Consider the following 682-nt stretch of genomic DNA (forward strand, 5'->3'; position numbering starts at 1 on the left):
TAACCGTATTCATAAAAAAAAACAATTGTAGACGTATACAGCAATTACTCAAAGGCCGAGACTAACCTATACACGCCTTGCCGTTGGTCCCGAGGCGGAATCCCCGAGGGCAGTAGCAGCGATGGGAGCCGAGGTTGTTGAGACACTTTCCTTCGCAGCCCCCGTTGTCTATCGCGCACTCGTCCAGGTCTGAGGGACAGAGAAGCCCCGTCAGTGCCCTAGAGAGAGTCTCGTCACTGTCCAAATGACAGGGTTATCAGTGCAGAGAGATTCGTGATTTGGCCAAAAGACAGAGTTAGCAGTGCCCTAAAGACTCATTATTACCCTAAAGATAAACTCAGCAGTGCCTAACAAAGAGCCCCATCAGTGCCCAACAGACAGGGCCATCGGTCCTCAAACGACAGGCTCATCAGTGCCCAAAAGACAGACTTATTACTGATTAACCGAGAGTCTTATTAGAGTCCAACAGACAGAGTCATTAGTGCCCAAATCACAGGCCCGTGAGCAATCTACAGACTGCCGCATCAATGCCCAACAGACTGAGACATAAGTGCTTAAAGACAGACTCTGTTGCGCCCAACGGGAAGTCCTACAAATAACCAACAGACAGTTCCATCAGTGCCTGAGAGACAGCCTCATTAATGCCAAATAAAGAGCTACATCAGTGCCCAAGATCCCAGTA

The 682-nt window shown here is 49.1% G+C and overlaps 1 protein-coding gene across 1 annotated transcript in view; it reads right to left on the bottom strand.

Annotated features, from left to right (window-relative positions):
- The window catches only part of LOC119588243 (fibrillin-3-like), a gene marked incomplete at its 5' end in the record, with an annotated part of 37,181 nt that overhangs the window by 32,347 nt on the left and 4,152 nt on the right, over positions 1-682 (bottom strand). The window contains 1 exon segment of the mRNA XM_037936939.1: positions 67-189. Within this exon segment, the coding sequence (XP_037792867.1) occupies positions 67-189 (123 nt within the window).

The sequence above is a fragment of the Penaeus monodon genome, chromosome 23 (genome assembly GCF_015228065.2).
Source record: "Penaeus monodon isolate SGIC_2016 chromosome 23, NSTDA_Pmon_1, whole genome shotgun sequence".
In the NCBI taxonomy this organism is placed as follows: domain Eukaryota; kingdom Metazoa; phylum Arthropoda; class Malacostraca; order Decapoda; family Penaeidae; genus Penaeus; species Penaeus monodon.